The 23,106-nt window shown below is 39.7% G+C and overlaps 1 protein-coding gene across 3 annotated transcripts in view; it reads left to right on the forward strand.

The window, feature by feature from the left end:
- rock2a (rho-associated, coiled-coil containing protein kinase 2a) overlaps positions 1 to 23,106 on the forward strand; it is a 47,861-nt gene that overhangs the window by 13,777 nt on the left and 10,978 nt on the right. For all 3 annotated transcript variants that reach the window (XM_085256963.1, XM_085256964.1, XM_085256965.1), the window contains exons 2-20: positions 9,424 to 9,505; positions 10,054 to 10,154; positions 11,218 to 11,355; positions 11,542 to 11,802; positions 13,045 to 13,189; positions 13,279 to 13,417; positions 13,877 to 13,968; positions 15,143 to 15,302; positions 15,434 to 15,485; positions 16,341 to 16,429; positions 16,549 to 16,597; positions 17,005 to 17,140; positions 17,935 to 18,026; positions 18,306 to 18,552; positions 20,326 to 20,432; positions 21,121 to 21,280; positions 21,480 to 21,640; positions 21,823 to 22,007; positions 22,105 to 22,174. In XM_085256963.1, coding sequence (XP_085113089.1) covers positions 9,424 to 9,505; positions 10,054 to 10,154; positions 11,218 to 11,355; positions 11,542 to 11,802; positions 13,045 to 13,189; positions 13,279 to 13,417; positions 13,877 to 13,968; positions 15,143 to 15,302; positions 15,434 to 15,485; positions 16,341 to 16,429; positions 16,549 to 16,597; positions 17,005 to 17,140; positions 17,935 to 18,026; positions 18,306 to 18,552; positions 20,326 to 20,432; positions 21,121 to 21,280; positions 21,480 to 21,640; positions 21,823 to 22,007; positions 22,105 to 22,174 — 2,466 coding nt within the window. The remainder of the gene's footprint in view (positions 1 to 9,423; positions 9,506 to 10,053; positions 10,155 to 11,217; positions 11,356 to 11,541; positions 11,803 to 13,044; positions 13,190 to 13,278; positions 13,418 to 13,876; positions 13,969 to 15,142; positions 15,303 to 15,433; positions 15,486 to 16,340; positions 16,430 to 16,548; positions 16,598 to 17,004; positions 17,141 to 17,934; positions 18,027 to 18,305; positions 18,553 to 20,325; positions 20,433 to 21,120; positions 21,281 to 21,479; positions 21,641 to 21,822; positions 22,008 to 22,104; positions 22,175 to 23,106) is intronic.

Below are 23,106 nucleotides of genomic sequence, written 5' to 3' on the forward strand. Positions count from 1 at the left end.
AATTAGCAAACAAAATAAAATAAACCAAATGCGTGTCTACCAACATAATATCACTCTCGCTGTGGAGCCTCTCATCATCACCATGGTAACATTTATTTGTACCTCCCCCACACTTGATTCATCTTATTTAAAGGAGGGATACAGAAAGGACAAGGATAAGAAAAATATATCACCATGAGGTCCAGCTTGTAAATGGGGAATGTTTGCTACGTGCCTGCAGCCAGTCCAAGCGTTACCAGTGTTTACTTTGCATTTCTCGTGGCAACTGTCAGCAAACAGCTTTTGTCAACTTTTTCATGTCCAAAGTTGGAAATCTGCAAAACTGAATTCCTTCTCCATTCGATCTTTTACGGTGTGCTGGCTTGGGTGTAGAGCTTTTTCTCTCCAGTCTTCTGTTTGAGCCGTTTCACTTTGACAATATGTGACAGGTTACTGGCAGTTAATTTCTGAACTTGTGAATGACACTTACATTCTGCTTACTTTGAAGATGTATCGTGCATGTTTGCTTTCATTGCATGGACAGGAAAAAGGATGCATCTCACGTACATTTGCTGCATGTGTGGCCTTTTCAGGCGTGTGTCCGTCTCTGGTGGAAAATGCTGAGCAGTGCTGCTTGTTTTATCATAGATAGCCGGCAGGACTGATTGTAAGTCACTTCACGGAGCCTGTCGTGGTTTTGCGGGCTGTTCTTTCGCCTTTGAAAATGACTTAAGCTATGCACACAGTACCCTAAATGAATACACTTGATTTGTTAACAGACACTAACATATTCCAGCCTGCATGCTCAGGCAACTGCCGTTATCATAAAAGTATCGTATGCAAGAAAATTATGCTTTCTGACAGTTTTGTTGAAGAATTTAAATTTGTGACAAATCTATAATCGAACAATAGGCTCATCTCAAGTGAGGCTCTTGGGGTTTGACGCTGCAGACTAGTATTACTAATGTTTATCCGGTTAACAATGGTGTGAGCTTGTCGCATGTCTCCAGCAGTTTCAGATTCTGGTTAGAGTGGCCTGACAGAGAGAATCTATCGCCAGCTGCAGTCCAGAATACAGAGTGAGTCTGTACAGTGATCGAGAGAGACTGTGCAAAGCATCAACAGTGAAAGGTGAACAAGCTGGTAGGGAATATCTGCTATCTGCAATGGCAGCCATGACTTTTAAAATAAAATCAATGGGATTGTCTTCCTGTACATCAGCCACATATGGTGTCATATTTTGTTTTGTATTTAAAAATGGTAAAAGAATTCTACAAAGCCGAATTAAAATGGCCTCAGTGAACACTTACATCATGGGAATGAATCAGTGGCCGATGGTGCATTCCAGTTGAAGTTGGAAGTTGGAATTTCCGAGATGAAGTCGGAATTTTCAACTCGGAAAGTTGGAGCCGCTCCACAAACCCCAACTTAATGGGGGCTGTGCGGCTGTGAACACAAGCGGTAGTAAAAGTGCAAAATCCGTGCCACCACTGCAGTGTGTTTGTGACTCTAAATAAATAAGCCATTTGCAAAGCATTGACTGGGTTCTATCTGTGAACGTTGTGTAGCTGTGCAATAAACAAGCACTATGCTGTTGTGTTGTTAATAATGCATCAGTGGCTCCACCTTGCTAAGGGGCAAAATAAATCCTGCTTCTTTTATTTTTGTTTGTTTGTTTGCTACATCATGTTACTATTTAAACACACTCATCTCGATGGTAATGTCACTCCGACATCCGACTTCCAAGACAAATGGAACACATCAAAAGTGCCAAGAAATTATGTTTGGTTACTCTGAAAGTGTTTTTTCAAACAAATCAGGAGTGTAATGCACAAAACTCACACACACACACACACACACACACACACACACACACACACACACACACACACACCAGTACCTGCCAGGCACGATCCCTAATAAACCCCCACTAAACGGCAAAGACTAATCTGAGAGATTTACTTTAAAAACATCAATCAGCAGAATTTCGTGATCAAGACATGTACTCGGGCAGTGTCTGATTAACTTCTGATAAATATGTGTTATATTTAAAATACTTTTTGTTTCAAAATTTGTAGTCATCTTTTTTATTATACATACAATATGGACTAAATCAAATTTACAATGTGACACAAAGACGATTTATTATATGAAAATATGCTTGGTTGTTGGATTTTTGCTGTTGATTCATTGAGCTAATTTTGGACACTGCTACTATGCATCCATTATGTGTTTTTCATTGTCTCTCACCGCCTGACGAATATAGAGCTGCAGTAGCAGCAGTAACGGTGCCTCAGAGGAAATGACTTGCACACAGGGACTGGCTTCATGACACAGTGAAATTATCTGCCAGCCCTGGGGTGGGGTGGATCATTTCCTGTATTGCCATGCTCGCGCATGTGTGCATGTAGGTATATGTACACGCACGTGCACGCACACAAACACGCACCCGACAAACCCTCTCCACCCCCACACATGTGTGTATTTTTTTCCCTTAAATAGTAGTTTTGTGAGAGGTCGGTCCTTTAATGGGGAAGTTGAGTTGATGAAACAGAGTGCTCCGCTCGCTCGACGTAAGCCGATTTCATCCGAGCGGAGAACGATGGAGAGAGGAGGACGGGCAGATAAGTCTGAGAGGCTACAGAACAAAAAAGTGGAGAAGCCTAGAAAGGAAGTGATGAAACTGATTGTATCACAACGCCTAACAGCGCAATAATGAAAGAAAAAGAAAAGAAAAAGGAAAGTGACAAGTATGCAGCGTATGCACTGCGTCGTGTTCTCATGTTCTCATTTGGCTCGGTCCAGTGTTACGAACTGCTCCTTATTGACCGTTGAGGAATGCATAGCTGACAAAAGTTGATAGATGACTTCCTTACTGTTACACGCTGTAACGATTAGAGGTTAGCAACAGTCCGTCCTTTGCTTATTTAATGGTTTCCCTGCATTGCCCTGGGTCATACTTATGAAATGTCTGCGATACTGCAGTACAGTGCCCAGCTTTTCTTCCTGTCGGGGAAAAATAAGAATATAACAGGACAACACGCATCACAGAATTTTTTTTTTTGTTTTGTTTTGTTTGAGGTAATCAGATGTCACAAGAATAACTGAAATACATCTGTGAGTAATAATGTACTGGCCACTGTTTAGTTTGGGGTAAATACTCATCAGCTGCTTTGTTTGTTGCCTGCCACACATTTTTCAGGAATGTCCATGAATCAGACTGTGTGTGTCAGAGGAAGAACAAGAATGAGTGTGTCTAATGTTGGGTTTGTTTTATTCAGCTGTTCACACACTTTCTCAAATACCTGTAAGTGGTAGAGCTGCTACACAAGATAGGCGTGTAGTGCCAGCATGGGGTGACTCCTCTTGTTCCTATTTCCTCAGAAATTTGGTTGTATAGAAGCCTATTGGAGGGGGGGACAAACCCATGCCCCCCTTACTTTATGACATTGGTAAATACTTTCCTAATGGCCTCAGTCACTGAATATACCTCTCTTTAAATTAGTCTCTCTAATTTTCTTGAAGCAACTACTCTGAGATTCTCACAGCCTTTGTCCCAACCAGTATGAACAAGAGAATATGCATATACGAACATGCAGTTAGGAGGAAAGGAACCACTTGAGAACAGAAGCATGCCACATCAGCTCTCAGATACGGTGGAAGCAAAGTTACTAGTGTTTGTGACAATGTATATACCAAAGTATATTGCAAAAACAACCAAAGAATTTCTCATTGCAAAACAATCTTCATTGGCCAAGTCAGTCATCTGTTCTCAGCCAGGAGCACATGCTTTTCAGTTACTGAACATAAAACCGAAGGCAAAGATACCCATAAACGAACACCAACTGAAGATAGCCTGACTGAACATCCAAACACTTATGTCCATGGAGTCTAGACTTAAGGAAGTCATCGGCCGCTAAGGACTTTTATCCAACTATTGGAAACGGTCCACATATTTAAAATTGTAGTCAATTTTTTAATCACAGCTGAGACTCTGTAAACAGGTATGAATTTATATACTGTAGGTTGGGATGTGTCTTTGTGTGAATTTTCAAAAAGTTGTGAAGCACTTTGTATGCTATTTACATGCTGTATGTCTGTGAGGCGATTAGAGGATCATCAGGGGGTCCTTTTGTCCCTCTGTGGGGGGTTACTCCCACTAGGTTATATCTGGGACTCTCCACCATTTGACCTTAGAACTGAAGAAGCTTCTCGGATGAAAGGTGAAACGTCTTCAAGCAACTTAAAGAAGTCCAGACGCTTTTCTTTGCAAGCTCCTTTGACTTTACATGCTGTAATAATAATAATAATAATAATAATAATCACATGCCTATAAATACTATGAGGGTGTTCAGCACTATGAGTGTGGTAAATGCAGGTCTGAGCCTATGACTGTGGCGTGTATGTGGAGGTGACTTTATCTCTGGGACCGCCTCTTTTCCAAGGGTTATAGAAACAGCGTGTTCATCATTTATCAGAAGAATATCAGAGAATCAAGAAGGCAGCTGCTGATGGAAAAATGAGTCACTGCTCCAGTCTGTCTCTCTCGAGGAACACAGCTTTCAGTTAAAACACTTTTCTTCTGTATGTAGTTGCTGTTTGTGTATCCAGTCAGTCAAGTTGAGCACTGTTGTGTTGAATGAAATGCTGAGGGGAAGTTGGCCCTTTTCATTCAGACTCGCTGGGTTGCATTGATGTGGAACTGTTTTCGTTCTGTGCAGTGGTGAGAAAATAGAACATAAACTGTCCTTAGAAAGGCGGTCAGTGGTCTGTAATGTTGAATTTGGATTTGCTTTAAGTTAGCATGTTGCCTTTATTGGAATGGAAGATGCTTGAAAAAAAATTATTTATTTATTTATTTTTAGAAGCTTTCCAAATAGGATGGATGCTCATTAGCTGCTTATTTAGGTCATGTGAGGTCCCTCTGAGGTCCCATCTCAGCCTAGCCTTTTGGTTTTGCTCCCTTAGGTTTAGTAAATGCTGTACAAATGATTTTCAGATTAATGTGCTGCTGGGAAACAAAACCATGGCTTTAAAGGGCTTACTGGACGGCCTGAAAGATACTAATATGGATCTCCTTAAAACCCTTTCCGAAGAACCTGGGAGTTATCTTTTAACACTTTTGAAGGCGAAGGAGTTTCTTTTCAGAAATTTAAAAAGTTGTTAATTAGTAGTCATCAGAGAACATGTGAACTATCCTGCAGTCAAGTTCGGTTATTATCTGTGCCGGTTAAACAAACAAATAAAAAGCCCATTGACCAAGAAAATTGTTGTTTTTGGATATTCTTTAAGTCTTTGAAAGGTCAAAAATAATTCACGAAATATGTGAAGTGGAACAAATACCCTCCTCTCTGAGAATTTCAAACAATAAAAACCAGAAAACATTGGGGAAATGGACATCCAACTTTGAGACTGTGGACTTTCACTTATTTTTATTATCTTATTTTTATTCATTTGTTTGTTGAACTCTGCTCACTATATTTACATATGCTTTTTTCTTTTTCTTTTTTTTATGGAACAAATCTCTGGAGTAATCTGCCCACAGATGTGACTCATAAGGTCTTTTTTTTTTTTTTTTTTTTTTTTTTTTTTTTTTAAAGTATAATGGACAATGGATGAAAGAGTTGCTGACCTTTATGCTGTAATGTAATATATTCCTTTTAGTTTTTTCTAACTTTATTTTTATTTATTTATTTTTTTTACATTACTCATTCTTATTTTGGTTGTTTTATGCTCCTATTGTTTAAATGTTTGTTATTTACACACAAACTCAGATGCATTGTAGCATCTCTCTGTCACAAATTTAGATTCAAAATCCAAAACAATCAAAAATACAGTTGGCTTTTGGCTTGCAGGGGAAAAAAAACATTTTTAAAGCGATTGCTGATGAATATTTTCTATTTACTATCAGTGTGGGTTACTTTTAATTTGATACATGTGTGCAAAAGCAGTTAGGCAATACTAACAATGTATCATTTCATAATGCACCCAAAACAGCATATTATTGCTAAGGAAGTAAAAAATGTAAAGCACCAAATAAAGAAAACAAAAGATACTCCATACAGGTTTTTTGTTTGTTTGTTTGTTTGTTTGTTTAAATTGCTCAGGTCCAGATTCCCTCATGAATTTATGGTCTCCCCTACATTAGATACATTTTTATTTTTTAATTTTGAAACTAGATTTCATATTTTTAATTTTGTTTTATGGTTCATCTTTCGGATTAATTCATTACCAGTGGCTGTGTCGTGATGATAAGGGGATAAAAATAAGCTGGTATTGACTGATTATGACACATTTCTTTTATAGTTCATACTTCCTTAAAATAAGTGCAGCCAAATGACTTATATCTCAGTGAGGAAAAAGAAAAAAAAAACTGGTAAATGGCAAATTATGGAAATTTTGAATGCACTTTTTGTTTTGACACCTAATCTGTGAGTGCTCACACGTCACATCATCTGCATCATGTGTGAAAAATCAGTGCTGATGCAAACAACAGACTTCCTGGCAGCTCATGACTACTTGTCTCATTTCATGCAAAAACACAGTGACTTGCTGTGTGACGCAGCCTTTTACCATCCATGCGCCGTTTATGATGGCTTGATTTGTTTTGCAACAGCACTGTGACTAATGTTTCCATAGAGGTGACAAGTTTGAAAATGCTGTTGCTGAGGGGAGGAAGGACAGACAGCATGCCACCATATCCTGAATCCTAGAGCTGGGCGATAGAACGATAACGATATGTATCGCGATATAACTTTTACTCGATAGAGAAATTAAGCTATCGCGATAGACTTCGCTGCTCTTGTCCTCAAAAAAAAAAAAAAAAAAAAAGGTCAGCCAATCCAAATTAAGTAGCGCAGAGCCGAACCAATCACAGCCGCAGCGTCACGTCCGCGTGACTTGTTACGTACAGCACAAGTGCCAAGCCGCACGTGTGTTTGTTTGGGAAGCAGCCAGCGGGTAATGGAGCCAGCGGGTAATGGAGGAAATGAGTGTGCCGACTAGAAAAATCAACCGAGCGTGACCGAAGAGAAAACAGATGATGGTTCCAATGCCGGAGAGATTGTCGAACGGAAGAGCCATAGAAGTTCCGTAGTGTGAAGGTATTTCGGCTATTTCAAGTCTGACAAAAACAGAGTAGCGTGCACTGTAAATTGTGCCGAAAGCAAGTCTGGAAATACAATAAACTGGTGCATGCGTCACACTGTGCGCCACGTTATTGTTTCGGTAAAATGGATTTCTACAATACTGTTACTGTTAATTCTACTCTCTGCAGTGTTTAAATGCTTACATATACACACAGTTACTGTCCCTCCACACATACGACTCGGTTCTGCTTCTATGCCCCAGCTTTGTTTACTTTTTCCCACCGAGGCTTCTAGACTTCTGATTGGCCAACATTTCGGCACGGTTAGGAATCTAGCTCCACCTGCTGCTTTGGCATGTTCATAGCAGCGTTTTCCTTCATTTCTGCCTTTATGTGTGGACGGGATTATTTTTTAAAACGAAAACGGAAAATCTCCGTTTTCAAAAATACCCGTGTACGTGTGGACGTAGCCTCAGTCTCTGACTGGAAGCGCTAATTCGTCATTCGGCTTTTGTCAGACTAAAGTAACTGTTAAAAGTGTTTGAAAAGCTCAGCTATACAACAAGGAGAGATTGAGAATTTCCTTTTAGTTCTCAGTTTATTTGATATTGACAAAAGTTAGTCAGTTTTGTCTGTTCTTCTGTAAAACAAACTAAGATTTATTTTTAGAATTAATATTTTGTTTCTAAGTGGAATTGACCATTTAGTCTGTTTTGTTTGTTCTATTTTGAAACTTAAACGCTTTAGTGGCTGCCTTTTGTGTAGTTTGCAATATTTGCCTTTATTTATCTGAAAAAGTCTCATGTTCCTTAAGTACATCTACCCTGTTGAACTTATTATGGGAAATAAATATTTAAATAAAAACAAGCTGCTGATTATTTCACATTTTACTTGTGAGCAACGGCACATTTAAATCTTACAAATATAGTTATTTGGCTTATATCGTGATAGATATCGTTATCGCCTGAAATGAAAAAAACATATCGTGATATGAAAAAATCTCATATCGCCCAGCTCTACTGAATCCCATCCGGTTGTTCAGTCTGACGTCACTAGCCGTGTCTGGGTCTAAACTCCACTGCAGGTCCATATATCAAACGATCACTATGGCATTACTGAGAGTTGAAAAACTGTCTAAAGTCTTTCATCTTTAATAAAATGATCAGCGTTCTGCTCTACCAGGTGTAACAATTGAGTTTAACATCCAGGCATCCATGAAAACGGAATTTATGACATTCAACGGAGTTAGAAGTTAGCAGGGAGTTAGCTCGCTAGCTTCTATCTAAATACAATATAGCATGTCCTGACTGCGGGGTTTTGGAAACAAATTAAAACGTACAGCTCTGCTATCACTTCTAACATAAATGAAGACAGAAAACTAAACAGCAGTGACGTTTGTAGGGTTACTGAAGTTGGGCTAGCTGGTATATAATGATGTGCTATGTGACCGCTAGCGACACAGCTATGTTAGCATAATATAAACAAGCTAACTTTTTTCCCACTCGATAAAAGTTAACGTGAGTGTTCTCGGTGGTCAGGAACAAATGTAATCGCATGGCAGGATGCTGTAAAAGGACCAAACTTCAGCCAGGAGAACAACTGAGATAATCCATCCACAATAGAGATTGACAGACCACGTGACTTTCGTGCATTGCATGCCGGGAACTCGTGGCAAAACAATCCAAGTACCGCATCAAATGCAAGCATTTGCAGCACCGCAAAACGTTCATTCTTCGGTTCCAATAAATTCTTGCTTTTTCTTTGCCCCCCAAAAAGGTATGTACAAAATGAAGGAGAGCAATGCCGGTCCGTACAAAGACAGACTTGATGAAAAGCCAAAGAAAAGATACGAGGGAAAAAATCAAACCAGTGAGGTTAGTCATTCATATACTGCTGCATGGGCTGGGCTGTAGTTACATCCTAAGGTTTTAAAAACTGAGCTTAAACAAATGATTAGCGGTCATAAAAGCTGAGGGAGGTCAACAGGGATCACTGACTGTTTTAGGAGCTTTTTGAGATCAAATAGAAGAAAATACAAAACATTAAACATGTTAACAACACAAAAGCCATATTAAACGCAGACTACTTTAGGCCCGGAAGTAGGATTCGTCGCATCATCACTGAACAACCGAATTGTTAATCCTCTAGATAATCATGTGACCCCCTCGAACTGCTTCAAAGCACATTAGTGCCTTTGCTGTACATTTGTTGATTTTGATTTATTTAACAGTGCAGTGTCATTGTGGTTTCATAACACCTTCCTGCAAAGCATTTCCACTGTGTTGTGGAGGGTTTTTTTATAGATCTCTTAGAGCTTATTATTAATGTTTTGGGGTTTTTTTTCTCTTTTTTTGCAGGACTCCATGAATGCGCTGGTCTTAGACTTGGGCTACCCTGCACTACGAAAGAACAAAAACATTGAGACCTTCTTAAACAGATGTGAGTAGCTTAATGAGAGATGATTATCTAGAAGGTAAACAGCTCAATTATTCAGAAAAGGCTGATTATCAAAACCAGTCAAATCATCACTTTATGTAAAAGGTTCGGTATAAAATACTGCCTCTTTGCTGTATTAATCAATAAATGCCTTCCTAATGAGTTTGTTCTTGATTGCTACTTTCAAAGGTTATTTAACATAAGATTATGTTCATTTTGTAAATTCTAGTAGTCATTAGAGTACTATTGTCTATGAAACTCGTTAGACAGAGAATAGTAAAACTGGATATACTTCACAGGGTCTATCATTTTATGGATCAGTCATTATCATGTGAATCAATGGGTGATAAAACCGTGGCTATATCTATCTTTATATATGTCTTCTGGGAAGTCTGAGCATCTCAGCTTAAATTGTTGGAACATTACCTGGATGAGTAGTAAGAAAATGGATGGATAAATATATAGAGGATGTTCACTTAAATAATTGCGTTGTATTTACAACACTAATGCACGTTCATTTCCTCTGTCCTGTCAATAAACTTTTGCTTCAGATGAGAAAGTCATTGGCCAGATTCGAGATCTGCAGATGAAGTCTGAAGACTTTGACAGAGTTAAAGTGATTGGCCGAGGAGCATTTGGTGAAGTGCAACTGGTAAGTACTGATCATATGAACAGGTAACACCGTTTTTGTTTTTATAGTTGCTTTATAAAAGCAACTATAAAAAAAACAAGTGGTATAGTCGTCCATCAAGGATCCATCATACCATCAAAACGATTCTAACTTTGGAGAAGTGCATGTCAAAAGTATCTACTGCTTGTATTGCCACAGTCATGGTTAGCACTGTTACCTCATAGCATGAATGTTCATGGTTTGAATCTCCTGCATAGTTGAATAGTTCTGTGTGGAGTTTGAATGTTCTCCCTTAGCCTATTACCTCAAGTACCCTGGCTTCCTCCCACAGTCCAAAGAAGTACATGTTATGTTTATTTGTGATTCTACATTGGCTGTGGATGTGAGGCAGATACAAGTGCTCGAAGTGCATGAATGTGCGGTTAATTGTGGCTTGTATTCTAAAAGACTTTGAGTGGTTAGTAAGATCAGAAAAGAGCTTTTTAAATGCCTGTTCACTTCCATAATCCTTTTCTCTGCATGACGAGGTTTGCTGTGCAAACTGACACCGTAAACCAGTCATCTACCTCAGCTGCTTATGCTGAAGGGAGAGTGGACGGTGAAAAGATGAACACTTAGAACCAACAACCAAAAACACAAATTATGTTCTGTAGTGGTGTCATATGAATACACGGAGAGGCAATGGGTTCCCTCTACAGCTTGAGCCTATATCAGCATAACCAAAGGATGCAACCCTACACATAAGCTTTATCAAAAAGGAAAGCTGAGTCTTTAAAGTAGAGGGCATGCCTGTATCCTGAACTCACACACTGAGCCGGTTCCACAAGAGAAACCTGATACTTGAGGCCTCTGCCCCCATTTTACTTTTGAAAACTCTACAAACCACAACTAAGCATGCACTCTGGGAATAAAAAAAAAAAAAGAGTCTACATTAATTGTATTGTAATCTGAAAGTGGCACATGTACTCATGAATTATCTGTTGTGATTGTAATTGTATCTTTTCTTGTACATTTCATCAAACTTTTCTCATAGAGTAAGATTAGACTTTGGAGAATCTCTAAACTTTATCTTCCTGTTGTTCAGGTCAGACATAAAGCCTCACAGAAGGTCTACGCAATGAAGCTGCTCAGCAAATTTGAGATGATAAAACGCTCAGACTCAGCATTCTTCTGGGAAGAGAGAGATATCATGGCTTTTTCCAACAGTCCCTGGGTTGTGCAGGTACAGCATTTAAGTTGCTGATCAGCTTTTAAAAAGCTTTCGTGTGCATTAATTGGAATATTCACTGGGAACGTGTTGCCAGTTGGATTACTTTGGATCCTTTGTTTTACTTAGAACAAAGAAATACATTTTCTGCAAAATATGTGTTTTATATGTTAATTTATTAAACCTCAAAATTGTTTTTAGTTGTGCTCTGCCTTCCAAGATGACCACTACCTCTACATGGTGATGGAGTACATGCCAGGAGGCGACCTGGTTAACCTCACCAGCACCTATGATGTACCGGAGAAGTGGGCCAAGTTCTACACAGCGGAGGTGGTGATGGCCCTGGACGCCATTCACTCCATGGGCTTCATTCACCGCGATGTGAAGCCAGACAACATGCTGCTGGACAGACTCGGACACCTGAAGCTGGCTGACTTTGGCACTTGCATGAAAATGGACTCGGTGAGTAAAAGTGTAAAACCTGAGTCTCTGCTGCCAGCAGAGTTTCCTACCAGGTTACAAACACAACAAATGCCAAACTAGAAATGCTTCAGTTTAGACAAGTAACCTCTAGATATGGCCTGAGGCTTATTGCATATGATGGAAACAAGTAACGATTCAGTAGTGTAACTACAAGGGTACCTGGATGGGGCGTGCGTCAGACAGCACAAATGAAGCTCACTTTCTGCTCCATCATACTATCACCTGCCCTTTTCTTAAGTGGAGACATTACAGCAGCTTTGCTCAGAGAGCTGGCAGGTTAAAGTCCGCTGCGACTGCATTGAACATTTTTGTTCTCACATGTGGCTCCGTGGGTGAAGCCGTGAAAGGCCCAGGGCTGCATTTGGTGCAGCTTTTTAATGATTCTGAGATGCTTATAATGATGTAGTGAAGCCCAGTTAATAAATGTTTTTTTTTGTGCATAAACCAGTATATTAGAGCAAACTATTTTGGCAAAGATAAGAGTTGGATTTATTTTGTTTTGTTTTGGTTTGGTTTTTTAGGCCCATACTTTATTTCAAAGAGGAGCTGTTGATGACTTCTCTTTTTAATGTGGTGTTGCAGTGGTAGATTATCATCATTAAAATGCTTGAAAATACTGATGTCAGTGTATGAGATGGATAGATGCTGTGCTGACACTTGGAGTAGGATAATGAATAATAATAATACAGTTTATAATAAAAAGACAGTCAAAGTGCTATAGACGCATAGTTGAGGGCTTTGTATTGTGAGAGTGCAAAAGCGTTATATATAAAACACTAATAAAAAATCCAAAGAGAAGAAATAAAGCTAAACCTCAGACTTTGGATTGCTATAAATGTTTAGCTTCAGCAGTTTTCTTTTCTTCTTCTCTCTACTCTCTATGATGTCTGTGAAAAACAATATTTTTATGTGATCATCTCAGGGACCCCCTGCTGTCCAAACTGTTTCTTTGGCTGAAGAAAGTTGGCTTAAAGAGAGAGGGGAAGGGGTTAAAATGGCTTGATTTAGCTACTCTAGTGTAGTCCAAGAATAAAAATATAACAAGTCCACTTTAATAACTAAGCTGTTACAGTGAGCTCTGCTTCTGCCTTCACCTGGAAGGATTAGTTTTTAGTAGTCTCTTAAATTTGGATCAACACTCTGCTTTAGCTTATGCCCATATAAATCAAACCATACCTGTAGGGTACTAAACATATAATGATCTCTGGATTTATGTTGCAGACCGGCATGGTGCACTGTGACACAGCTGTTGGGACTCCAGACTACATCTCGCCAGAAGTGCTAAAATCCCAGGGAGGAGATGGCTATTATGGGAGAGAATGCGACTGGTGGTCCGTAGGGGTCTTCATTTACGAGTTGCTCGTCGGTCGGTGAACATTTCATAAAATAATTTAACTCGTATGTGTTGATGTTTATGTCTCTCAATTTATTTCAGTGTTGCTTGCTCACTTTTAGGTGACACGCCGTTCTACGCAGACTCTTTGGTGGGAACATACAGTAAAATCATGGACCACAAGAACTCCCTCAATTTTCCAGATGATGTGGAGATCTCCAACAATGCCAAGAATATCATCTGTGCCTTCCTGACTGACAGGTATGATCTTACAAGAAGAAGATGTCAGGGGGTTTGACATTTTGGAAAATGCACCTGTGTATTTTCTTGGAGAGAGTAACAGGGGGAACCTCAATAGCACTCTTATGTTATCTCTCAAACTCTTCCTCTTATACACAACTGTCCATCTCCATCTGTCTGTCAACCCACAAACCACTTTGTCCTTCATGGGGATGTTTTTTTTATATATATATATATATCTAAGCTGTAGTTTCTTCATGCTGGTCCCAGACGTAAGCACAAGGTTTCTTTTTTTGTGTGGCAATACTTAGAGATTACATAATATGTTGATACAACAGCACACTTACGCTTATCTGTGTGTTTGTCTCTTAATATTTAAGGTTATAAAGGTTTGTATGACTTAGTTGATTTATTCCCAGTCACCTCTAACTAAGGACAAAGGTCCAATTCAATCAACTCATTGTTTGCTTTTGTTTTGAGGGAGGTGCGATTAGGCAGAAACGGCGTGGAGGAAATCAAGCGACATCCTTTCTTCAAAAATGACCAGTGGACCTTTGACACCATCAGAGACAGTTAGTATACAACCTTTGTTCTGCTACCTATGATCATTCATTATGATACATGTTTTAGTTTTTTCTCAATATGAAGTGTATTTCGTTTAGCACCATGTGTTTGGTGGTTGGGTAAGTGCATGCGCAGATCACATGGGTATTTTTATTTGCAAAGTACTTGTACAGAGCAGAACTAGACCTCCACCTCCTGCAGGTTCTGGCTTGCTGCAGATGTCCAGAGCAGGAGGACTGCTGTCACCAGCAGCAAGTCCAAGACTGTTGAGTTTGAGTCTGTCTGTCTGCAAGAAAAAGCAGCTTAATTGCATCAAAGGCTGCCATGACAATGAACTGCCCAGCGTGCCGGCCGTTGGGAAGTGAGAGGCTAGATGGTTAACAGCGACTGAACTTTTAAAATAAGAGCAAGTGGATTTTCCACTACTAAATTGAAGAACAGTAGAAATGAACGTAGAATATACTGTAGATGAGTGCTCAGCTTCCAGCAAAGCCCATTGTGCACTTTCCAAAACAATTTCAAAAACCATTACATTTAAATTCTGCACAATACTTTATTTTGTTCTCCTACATCTAAAATCAAATTTCACCTTTCCTTCCACTTTACTCTGTGTGCAGAGTAACACCTCTGAGTTGTTTACCTTGTGGATATCTCTTTTGGGCACAGCAGATTTTGTCTTTCTTTGGCCATACCTGCCAGAAATGCATCAAGCATACAAAATTATCATTCCTAAGTGTAATTCAGGAGAAAGTCAGAATTTGTGACCAAATATAGAACGCAGCTCCCGCAGATGAGTAATTTTTGTTGTTGTTGTTGTTGTTGTCCTGTGAGAGCTCTTAAATTTTATCAGATGTACTCCAATTTTTTTCTGGCATGCTCTACTTCAGAAGCCAAAAACGGTCACACCCTCAACTCACAGTTTTTATCAATCAAACAACATTAAAAAATATCAAAATTAGATTTAAATGAAATATAATTCAGCATAACAGCACCTGCAAACCTTTTCTTTAATCTTGATCGTCTTTAATCTAAAACTTTAGCAGGAATTCCTTCAGAACAGCAGCTGGATCAGAGAGCACATTAAAATGATTTATTAGACATATTTTTACACAGTGCTTCCTTTTTCCACCAATTCACTCTCACCTTTTTCCTGTCTCTCTCTTTATCTCTCTCTCGCCTCAGCGGTTGCCCCTGTGGTCCCAGAGCTGAGCAGTGACATAGACACCAGCAACTTTGATGAGATAGAAGACGACAAAGGCGATGTAGAAACCTTCCCCACACCTAAGGCATTTGTCGGCAATCAGTTACCCTTTGTTGGCTTCACCTACTTCAAAGAAGACCAGTAAATCATCCCATTCTCTTCATTTCCCATGATTTTAGGGACCTCCGTGGTTCCACGAAGACAATTTATAGATTTACTTTTGGCTCTAGTGTCCTTGACCTTGGGCTGATTTTATTCATTTCCTCCTTCAGGTTATTAAATGCTTCCAACAACTCAGTGGCTCATGAGAATTCAAAAGGGGAGGTAAGTACTTTGACTCCCACACGCAGTAACTGCCAGGTGCACCTTTAGCGACTGCATTAATACCGGACCGAGCTCCTCAGGAAATAAATAAGTCTGGTATCAGTTTACATGACCACACAGAAAAGGCCTGTTGACATTGTGATCAACTTCACATTGTAAGACATCAAGGATTATGATGGAAATGACTCACAGGGGGATTTCTTCCCTGATCCCATGATTTATTTGTACTTTGTTAGAATTTCAGTGTTCTCAGCCGCACACAGAGACTTAAGCAGCTTTCAGTATAAGTGGCTGAGCCGAACGCTAATCTGAAGAACTTTTATTGACTTCAGTCCTAAAAGACTGCCCCCATTACGAGGAACAAAACAAACCCTATGTTTTACTTTCGCTTTGTTTCTAATCAGTTGCCTAAATATAGGTGATTAAAGGTATAGTAAGCTGTATTTCAATACTGACCTTTAAGTGACTAATGTGGTGGTTTAAGGTTGTTGTGATACTTCTAATTGTAAGAATGTTTATAGTCCTAAAAGACTGCCCCTAAAAACTGTACACCATTAACCATGAAAATAGTTTCTGTGCTATTTTGACCAAGGACAACAACATTCAAAACATGGTTGAAGGGTGTTTCTGTCGTCTTTTCTTGACTTTTAAATTTATTTTAATTATCGGCCTTATAAAGGCCGATAGTTCCTATAAAGGAGCATCAGGCGTTCTGCCAGTGCTCAGACAGTGTGCGTGTCACTGCAAAGTCTAGCTAGCTATTGATGTTACATGTCTTCTTACCCTGTGTGTGTTAAATTCTGACTTTAGTGTATAGCGCATAAATTGGAAGTCTTTCTTTCTTTCTCTCCTTAGTCAGCAGCACTGCAGAAGAAACTTCGCCACCTAGAGATGCAGATGAATAATGACAAGCAAGTCAAAGATGATCTAGAGCAAAAATACAGGTGGGTGATCTGTAGGGAACATTGTGTATGAGGAATAAGAGCCGCATCATGTTGCTCCACTTATTTGCTTATGCGCGGTGGCCAAATTATTATTTTTAAGCATTTGTATTTTTCTGCAGGGCCACCACCACTCGTCTGGAAAAGCTCTCCAAAGAACTTGAGGAAGAGGTCAGTTAATCACAGGGAACATCCAATTACCTGAATATTTCTGTGTCTGTCCGGCGTCAATATCTGCTGGTTCACGACCCCTCTGGGATTTTAGAAGTTCTTTCTTCCTCACACATTTTAATGGGCGTTTCCCAAAAACTCTATTATTTGAGCCAGAATAATGATTCTTATTATCCACACTTGTCCACTTTCCGGTTGAATACCAGCGTCTCGTATCCAGGGAGGTTCAGCTGGAGCGCCTGCTGAATTCTAACGGCCACATTAAAATGTCTATTGTGATTGAATTTGTGTTGAAGCCCATTTGGATTCTGGGGATAATTTCTCATAAAGTGAATTATGGAATCACAGTAGCATGAAACCATCCCCGCAGGAGATGTTAAACAAAGGCGTTTATGATTGATTTTTAGGTGAGCAGCAGAAAGAACCTGGAGTCGAGTCTGAGGCAGCTGGAGAGGGAGAAGGCTCTGCTGCAGCACAAAAGCCTGGAGAGCCACCGCAAGGCTGAGAGCGAGGCCGACAGGAAGCGCTGTCTGGAGAACGAAGGTGACACGAGACACACTGGATTCTGCAGCAGAGCTGAAAAGATTTACTTCTTTTGTACAGGAAGTTAAACACCAGTTATCAACTGGAAATGATTACATTTCACAGAAAAATATATTTTCTAGCAAGAGACGTTTCTCTTAAGAGACAACTTTTAAAGCTTTTTAACTAGCTTTTAAGTAAAAAAAATACAGCGGCACACATTCTCGGTTTATTTGTGTAACATCCTTCATGCAGGTTAGCTTTGTTTAAGGTGATCGATTACATGAACTGAAAAGACAAAACATTATAATACTTCTATCATGAGTGAGAAAAATGAGGCTGATTAAATGCATTTGTTTTAAGAAACAGATTCAAACTCGACAGCAGTGATGCATTAAAGCAAGAGAATAAAATGAACACAGGAATCCAGTAAAAATCAACCCCCCTCTTCTTGTGTAAAGTCAGAAACTTCTTACGTTTTCTTTTGGCTTTGCAATGATATAAATTCATAGTGACTTTACTGAGATAAAGTGGGTAATACTGCCATCACCTGGACAAAGACACTGATACAAACACATCAGGTCTACTCTCTTCTGTGCTCTGGCTTTTTTTGTAATATTCATATTGTATAACTTTTGGTTCCAGCGTCTTTATTAAACCAAACTAAAGCTCTGTTTCCATATTTCATTTGCACAGTTTGTATATGAAGAACTTGGTGCATTTAAATAAACTTTATCAGTTTTAAATTGTGATTTCACTTCTTGAAACACACTTCATCATAATAATTGTTGTCTTGGTTCTTGGGATCTGTGCAGTCAACAGCCTCAGAGACCAGCTGGATGACATGAAGAAGCGAAACCAAAACTCTCACATTTCCAATGAGAAGAACATTCACCTCCAGAAACAGGTCGGTTACCTACCTTGATGTATGTTTGGTGAGGTTGGGGGGGTGGTCAGCATGGACGATGAGCTCTGTGACATCAGATTACAAGCATATAACATAAAAAGCCTTGAATAGACGTAAAACCAAATACATTAACAGTCACAACAGCTGAAAGTAAAAGCTAATATTTGATGTCCAGCCAGACTGAAAAGATCACTGTGATCTTGTCAAGTCACCTTGTTGGACTCGGAGTCCTTTAAAGGGAAAATATTGGTGTGATTTGTGTACGTGTTCTTCTCTTAGCTGGAAGAAGCCAACACGTTGTTGCGGGCCGAGACGGAGGCGGCGACGAGGCTCCGCAAAGCCCAAACTGAGAGCAGCAAGCAGCTGCAGCAGCTGGAGGCCAACGTGCGCGAGCTGCAGGACAAATGCTGCCTGCTGGAGCGCAGCAAGCTGAGTCTGGAGAAGGAATGCATCAGCCTGCAGGCTGCGCTAGAGACGGAGAGGAGGGAGCACAGCCAGGGCTCGGAAACCATCACTGACCTGATGGGTGGGTGAAACAGCACACGAAGATTTCTTTGTCAAGTCTGCAAACAGTTGTCATTTATGTGCGTTATTTGACTTAATAAAAGTGATACCAGGAATATTACATGTTGTATTCATCGGTGTATCTAAACAGATCTTACAGAATGGTGTTTGTAAAAAGTGAAACCTACTTCTTTACAAACCTATAAAATACTAAACCAATGAATAGGGAGTTGGAGCATCCTCAGTTTAGCAGTTTTACATGGAGCACCAAAATGTCTTGTATTAGTTTTTCGCTCATGCTCCACCAAATTTGACAAAATTCGTCTCGCAATCAGAAAAAGAAACTGCACCTCTGTTCTTGGTTCTCACCTTAGCATAAAGAAAACCAAAAGAATAGATTTGTGCAGAATTTCAGGTTGGATGTCAGTATAAGTCATAATTCTAGGCACATCTGTAGCTGCTGATATGTTTACCTGTATTTTTATGAGGTGGAAATGTAATTACATTCCTCTGAAAGAAGTTCCGTTTCTGTTTTCCTCCTGCTTGCCTTGGAGCTTATATGGCAGGTTTAATAAAGGGGCAACTAGATGAGGAACAGCAATGTGCCACCCAAATGCTGAGGGCAGTCAAGAGGCTTTTCAGGACTAAATAACTCTGTGCTGTTTGCTGAATGGATTCTGACTCCAGTTCAGTCACACTGTGTGTGTTTGAGAAAGGCTGATGTGAATTAGTAAAAATAAGTTTGTCCAGAGGTGTCAGATAAAACCTTGAACAAATATAGCTGATGTTTTGAAGACAGAAGGGTCAAAGCGGCCTGTTTGCTCCAGTGCGCCTGGACAGTTTGTAATATTTGTGTAACTGTAGGGAGTGTGCTTACATAAAGGCTAACAATTCACCCATAATCTGATTAAAAGCAGCTCTCGGGCTACTTAAGCTGTCACATAAAACCTCTTATCTGACTGCGTTAATTAGGACGTGGGCATCACAAACCATGAGTTCTGCCTTATGAATGTTTGTAGGTCTTCGGATGCAGTGACTTGAGTGTTGCATTTACAAATAAAACACAGCACAGTATAATGAGCTACTTCCTCTAGTTGGTCCAAGAGCTGAAATTCATTTGAACTATGTAAATATTTGTATTAATATAAATATTGCCCTCCGTTGCTTACTACAAGTAACTGGGGGATGTATATGTGTGTATAAATAACCCATTGTGGCACTGTTGGAACAACTAAACATACACTCTTGGTAGTTGCCCTGAACTGCCCCGAGCTTGCTGACCAGAGTCATTATATGAACAACAGGCAAGTAACTTGTATGTGTAAAGTACATTTAAATCAGAGGGAGTGCTTTTTAGTTGAGGTCAGGGGATTAACAATGCTAGTTTACAAGTAAACCTGGAATAAACAAACCAGACCTAAATTAGAAACTCAAAACATGAAAATAAATACACAAATTAAAGGACAAATAATAAAATAATAGTAACTAAAATTGAAATTACAATAGAAACAGCAGACGGACCTCAGACTGAGCTTTAATGAGGGGATAAAATTGACGTTAAGAAAGATTAAAGGACTTACGTATACAAGTTGAGACAGGAATAATGTATTGAAAATGGAAATAAAGATTCTTGACGACTGTGTACGTTTATAGGCTTTAGGGTCCTTAGGGACCAAGTAAATCGCTATACAAATACAGGCCATTTACCGTTTGCCATAGTTTGCTGTTGGGTTAAGCTTTATGTGATCTGTACGTGAAATGTAACTCTGAGGATTCTCGCGGGCTTATCTTGCAGGACGCATTTCTGGCCTAGAAGAGGAGGCCCGTCAGCAGAAACAGGCTTTATCCAAAGCTGAGACTGAGAAGAGGCAGCTTCAAGAGAAACTCACTGATCTGGAGAAGGTAAATCACAAAATCCTGACTGGAAACATTTTTTGCTTTGAGATGCAGTTCCTGGAAATTTGACTTGAGCCTCACGTGTGATCCAAATTAAGTAAAAGTTATGTTAAAAGTAGTATCATAGTGTTTCTTGGAAACATCTGCATCTGGATTTGAGGACAGCATGATTGGACTGTTTGTTCCAGGTCATTTGACATCAGTGAGAAATTATTATTTTATTAAAGCAATCGGGAAAGTCTTTTGTTTTGATTAAAGTGACAAATAATTGATTTACAGCAGCTATTTTCAAACTCAAGCCCACTGTAGGCCAAATAATTATTTTAAAAGACTGCCAAACCTTTAATCACAACTCCAGTCGACACGGGAAGATTAATACAAAGTATTTGCTTTTTGTTTTCATAGATTAATATTAAAAATTGCATAACTGCCTGCTTTTTGACTTTAAAATATCTTAGAGAAATTGAGAAGAAAGGCCTAATTTATTGCAGCACTGTAACTGACCTGTTTCAGAAACTGTGTACTTATTGATTTACTGAGTATTTCTAACTGCACTTCCTTAGAATATACATATAAATGTGAACCACCATGTAGTGACACGACTTTCTGGGCTTGGTCTCAAAGCGTTTGGTGTGAAATTTTCTGACTAGATTTTACTCTGGATGTGACATCTCTGTGTGTGTGTTTTCTACAGGAGAAGAGCAACAAGGAGATCGATTTGACCTACAAGCTGAAGGTGCTGCAGCAGGAGCTGGAACAGGAGGAGGCCTCTCATAAGGCCACCAGAGCAATGCAGGCAGACAAGAGCAAGATCAAGGTCACCATCGAGGGCGCCAAGTCAGAGTCCATGAAGGGTAAGGGCTCTGATCTTTTGTTTCCACAAGGTTGTTCTTTCACAGTTTGTACCGAGTTCAGGGTTCGAGCTATATAATTTGGGGCTGATCGACAGCTCTGAGTTCACAGATTGCGACAAGATGTACAGAATGAGAAATTTTATTGATTTTACTTTTCAGAAGGGAAATTAAATAATATAAGTGAATAACTCTCATTCAGAGTTGGAGCAGAAGCTGGCAGAGGAGCGAGCTGCCAAACTGCGGCTGGAGAACAGAATACTAGAGCTGGAGAAGCAGAGCAGCATGATGGACTGTGACAACAAACAGGCCCTGCAGAAGCTAGACGAGCTGCGCAGACACAAGGATCACCTTACTGAGGAGGTGAGCGTTTCTGTTCTGCACAGGAGACCAGTGAAGTTTGGGTTTAGCTGTCAAATGTCACCAACAGGAGCTACTTCAGCAGCTAATGTAAAGAGTGTCATATCTGAAATTGGATAGAAGGATAATGAAAAAAGAGCTGATGCGAGTAAAAAACTTTTATTAAATTCATTTTGTTCTTTCAGGTGAAGAACCTGACACTGAAGATCGAGCAGGAGACCCAGAAGCGTAACCTGACTCAGAACGACCTGAAGGCTCAAAACCAGCAGCTCAGTGCTCTGAAAACCTCCGAGAAGCAGCTCAAGCAGGAAACTAATCACCTGCTGGATATTAAGCGCAGCTTGGAGAAGCAGAACCAGGAGCTGCGCAAGTAAGTTTCATTTTGTTGTAACACTTTCCCAGCAGGCACACTGCAGGCTCCTTATGCGGTCAAATTATGAATCATCGACTCATTTTTCTTTTCACAGAGAAAGACAGGACACAGATGGACAAATGAAGGAGTTACAAGACCAGTTAGAGGCTGAGCAGTATTTCTCAGTAAGTCTGATATCTGATCACAGATGTGGATGGGAAAATGAAGACACTTTCATTTGGCATTTTAGGCTTTTTATAGTTTCATTCATCTGACTGAGCGGCCAAAAACTGCTGATTGATTTGCTACTGAATAGTCCCCTCTCTCCTTCTGGCTAAACAGCTTTTCCCTGCCGTGTCCACATTGTGTTTCACTCCTTTCAGCCTGATCAGGGCGCTGCTGTGGCAGTTTTTAAAATATTCAGCTGCCTGTGAGTCAGAGACTCATTCCAACTCTGCTGCCTATAACTGCAGGTGCTCTGAATTGTTTAGCGCTACAGTTGAAGTCCAAGCTGGAGCTTAACTCATTGTAAAGGCAACTCACTAAATGTTTCAGTTGTGTGTAGGGGTCTAGCAATTCTTACGTCCACAATATAGAGGTGCTTTGATATTTATAGAGTAGAGCTACAGGGGCTGCTCCAGACTATACTGTCAAATAACAGTCAGCTATATTACACTGGAGTGACATCTTCCCATATTGTAATGCATTGCTGTTATTTCCTAGTTCAAGCGTAATAATCCAGTAATGTTTAAAGATGATATAGGATAACAAGTAATGTATTTTCCATAATGCACTTAGAAAATAAAGTAAATAAACCGTAGCACAGTCTTATTCTATGGGAACGTAGGCTGTTAAAATCAGAGGGTTCCTTTTATTTCTGTAGCCAATGTATGTTATGCATTTCCAAGAGCTGAATGATGGTGAAGACTTCAATGGGCATCCATTAGCTAATGTTTTTGTACAATGTCAACAGTATGTATCAAAGTGTGTATGCAACATGAAGCCTGAGTGATTCTTTCCTTTACCATGTTCATTATCAGTCAGGAGGAGCAGCTTGTTGTTAGGAAACTTTCTCACCTCTCTGGCCCTCCCATTGGAGATTTCGGCATTAAAGAGT

This window comes from Mchenga conophoros, linkage group LG19, assembly GCF_057382185.1.
Source record: "Mchenga conophoros isolate Kocher_MC1m ecotype Shallow Benthic linkage group LG19, M_conophoros_male_GT1.1, whole genome shotgun sequence".
Taxonomy (NCBI): Eukaryota; Metazoa; Chordata; class Actinopteri; order Cichliformes; family Cichlidae; genus Mchenga; species Mchenga conophoros.